This window comes from Antrostomus carolinensis, unplaced genomic scaffold (genome assembly GCF_000700745.2).
Source record: "Antrostomus carolinensis isolate BGI_N321 unplaced genomic scaffold, ASM70074v2 scaffold20261, whole genome shotgun sequence".
NCBI classification, from domain to species: Eukaryota; Metazoa; Chordata; class Aves; order Caprimulgiformes; family Caprimulgidae; genus Antrostomus; species Antrostomus carolinensis.
Genome location: NW_010295102.1, coordinates 15424 through 18635, shown reverse-complemented (window position 1 = coordinate 18635; position 3212 = coordinate 15424). Strand labels below are relative to the sequence as shown.

Here is a 3212-nt window from a genome sequence, read left to right as displayed (position 1 = left end):
GAGGCCCGTGGGCTCAGAGTGTGACCCCTCACAGCATCACTGCGAGACAAGGTGGCACCTGCTCCGAGATGAAACACCTCTGTGGGCACCCCACTGCCACGCAGAGCCGGGACAGGGAGCGGGGGAGAAACCTGTGCCTGTGTGTGCCGTGGCCGGCTTCGTGCCTGCGGTGTGACCGTCCCTGTGCAGCCCCGAGCAGTGCCATGCTGGCCCTTACAGTACCGTGGTGGCCTGTGAGGTGCCATGGTGGCCCATGAGGTGCCGTGGTGGCCCATGAGGTGCTGTGGTGGCCCGTGAGGTGCCATGTTGGCCCATGTGGTGCCATGGTGGCATGTGCAATGCTGTGGTGGCCCTTACGGTGCTGCAGTGGCACATGCTGTGCTGTGGTGGCCCATGCTGTGCCATAGTAGCCCATGCAGTGCTGTGGTGGCCCATGTGATGCCGTGGTAGTCTGTGCAGTGCCATGGTGGCCCGTGCAGTGTGGTGCATGGCATGGTGGCCTGTGCAATGCTGTGGTGGCCCTTGCTGTGCCATGGTGTCCCATGTGGTGCTGTGGTGTCCCATGCAGTGCTGTGGTGGCCCATGTGGGTGCCGTGGTGGCCCATGTGGGTGCCGTGGTGTTCCATGCCATGCTGTGGTGTCCCATGCCATGCCGTGGTGGCCCTTGCTGTGCCATGGTGTCCCATGTGGTGCTGTGGTGGTGCCGTGGTGGCCTGTGTGGTGCCATGGTGTCCCATGCGGTGCTGTGGTGGCCCATGCAGTGCCATGGTGGCTGGTGCAGTATGGTGCATGGCATGGTGGCCCACGCAGAGCCTGGTGGCCCAGCTTCCAGCCCCATCTAGTGGCAGCCATGGCCGCTCCCCAGCTCTCCCCGTTCGTTCGCAGGCACGGCGCAGTGGTCGCGAGCGAGCGGACAAGGTGCCTTATCTCCCAGCTACGAAGGGAGCCTCCACACTTTAGTAAGTGTCGCCGGAAGATCTGCCTCCTCCTTTTCTCTTCCCTCCCTCGTGTGCCTGGCGGTGGAGGGCTCGGGGGTGAAGTCCTGTCCCGCAGACCTCTGGGCCCTGAGGGAAGATGGTTGGTCGATAGTTGGACGTTGGTGGGGAGGCAGCTGAGCAGAGCGCAGCTGGCAGAGGCGCAGCCGTGTCCCCTGTCCCCTGTCCCTCCTCAGGGCCCGTTCACACCCGGTGGGTCTGGCCCAGACAGTCAGATTTCTGGCTGGTTTCTGCCTCCATTTCCCGAGCGGTTCTGCTTGTGCCGTCCCCTTTAGGGTGGCACTGATGGGGTGGGGGGTTATTTGTCCCTGATCCTGCCCTGTGGTAGCCGAGTGGGTGATGCCACCAGCCGTTCTTTAGCCTAAGAGCCGCAGCGGGCTGCTGGCTTTGCAGGCGCTAACGCAGAGCTGCTTCTCTGTCCTCTCCTTCAAGCAAAACAAAATGGAAGACAGGTTGGACGAAGCCATTCACGTGCTGAGGAATCACGCCGTGGGCCAGACAGCTGCCATGCCGAGCAACCACGGGGACATGCACGGGCTCCTGGGCTCAGCACCGGCCCACAGTGCCACCGTGGGCAGCCTGGGCCAGGCCTTCCCCGCCTCGGTCATGTCCCTGGGGAACAGGCACCCGAGTCTGGTGAGTGTGGGAGCGTCATGGCAGCTGGCGGGGATGTGCTGGGGACCCACGTCACGGGGCCCCTTGGCATCCTGAGGGACATTGCCTGTGGTGAGAAGAGCTCAGTGTGGGCCAGCTTGGGTCAGCTGTTGACAGCCTGGAACGGGTGACGTGCTCGGAAGTGCAGTGGCTTGTCATGTTTGTGCAGGAGGTTTGAATCCATGCTCAGCACCATGGTGGCACAAGCCCTACATGCAGGTCACTCATTCCCCTTCTCGAGGCAGGCGGAGGTGGTGAAAGCTCTTCTTCTTTCCCTGCAATATGGATGGAAATCCCTCAAAACAGCTTCCAGCTTCTCCTCAGGGAATGCAGGGAGATTATTGCACCTTTCAATACTTGAAGGGGCCTCTAAGAAAGATGGGGACAGACTTTTTAGTAGGGCCTGTAGCGATAGGACAAGGGGTGATGGTTTTAAACTAAAAGAGGGGAGATTTAGACTTGATGTAAGGAAGAAATGTTTTACACTGAGGGTGGTGAGACACTGGCCCAGGTTGGCCAGAGAGGTGGTAGAAGCCCCATCCCTAGAAACATTCACAGTCAGGCTGGACGGGGCTCTGAGCAACCTGATCTGGTTGAAGATGTCCCTGCTCACTGCAGGGGGTTGGACTAGGTGGCCTTGAAAGGTCCCTTCAACCCAAACCATTCCATGATTCTGTGATAAGGAGGAGAGGGATCTGGTGCAGGGCAGGACCACGGGTACAGAGCCAGGTATCACCAGGACCTCTCGCTCCAAACCATTCGGGCACCACGTCCTTCTGTGCATCTGGGGAGCGCTGATGTCTGATGGCTCATTCAGCCTCCAGGGAGCACGACAGGTCCCAGCTCCCAGGATGCTGGGGTCCCATGCTGGGTCACCAGTGTCCCCCCCTTGTCCAGAGACTGGTGAGCACAAGAGCGTGTTTTTGGCAGAGCTGGTTGCCTGCTGCAGCAAACAGTAAAGTCTCGTGTGTCTCTGGAGAACCAGACGTGCTTCCCTTCCGAGTTCCCTGGACTCTGCTACTAAGTGATGAATCATGTGTGTCTTCTGCTGCAAACTGCTGCCAGCTGCAGAAACAAGAGCATTTGCAGCAGGGCTGGCTCTGTCCTGCTGGTCCCTTGGGGATGCGGGTTCAGAAAGGCTGCCTGACCCTCAACCATTGCATCCAGGCCCTTTGGAGCGAAGTTCCTGCTGCTGGGATGTCCCCTGCTCTGCTGGCACTGGAGAGGTGTCAGAAACATTGGTGTTTGATGAAGACAGGACACGTGCAGCCCAGGCAGGGTGTTCTCTCCAGCGTAGCAGCCTTGTGTCCAGGCAGAGAGAGGCTTTTCCATGGTGGGGTGAGACAGCACTGATGGGGCTTTCTGCTTGGGCACGGAGCTGCTTTCTGCAGTGTCCCCACCACAGTCCCCAGAGGAGAAGCTGGTGCTGGGGCAGGTTGGCTCTCCCTTCCTGCATGCTGGTGCTCTGGGTGGTGGGAGCCTGCGAGGGGGAGCAGACAGCTGAGCCCCAGCCAGGTCTGCGGAGCCCCGCGGTTCTGTTTGGGGTGACTGTGCCCATGCCCA

At 60.4% G+C, this 3212-nt stretch overlaps 1 protein-coding gene across 1 annotated transcript in view; it reads left to right on the top strand.

Moving 5' to 3' along the window:
- TCF3 (transcription factor 3) overlaps positions 1–3212 on the top strand; it is a 21760-nt gene that overhangs the window by 10933 nt on the left and 7615 nt on the right. The window contains exons 8-9 of the mRNA XM_029087446.1: positions 886–959; positions 1428–1631. Coding sequence (XP_028943279.1) covers positions 886–959; positions 1428–1631 — 278 coding nt within the window. The remainder of the gene's footprint in view (positions 1–885; positions 960–1427; positions 1632–3212) is intronic.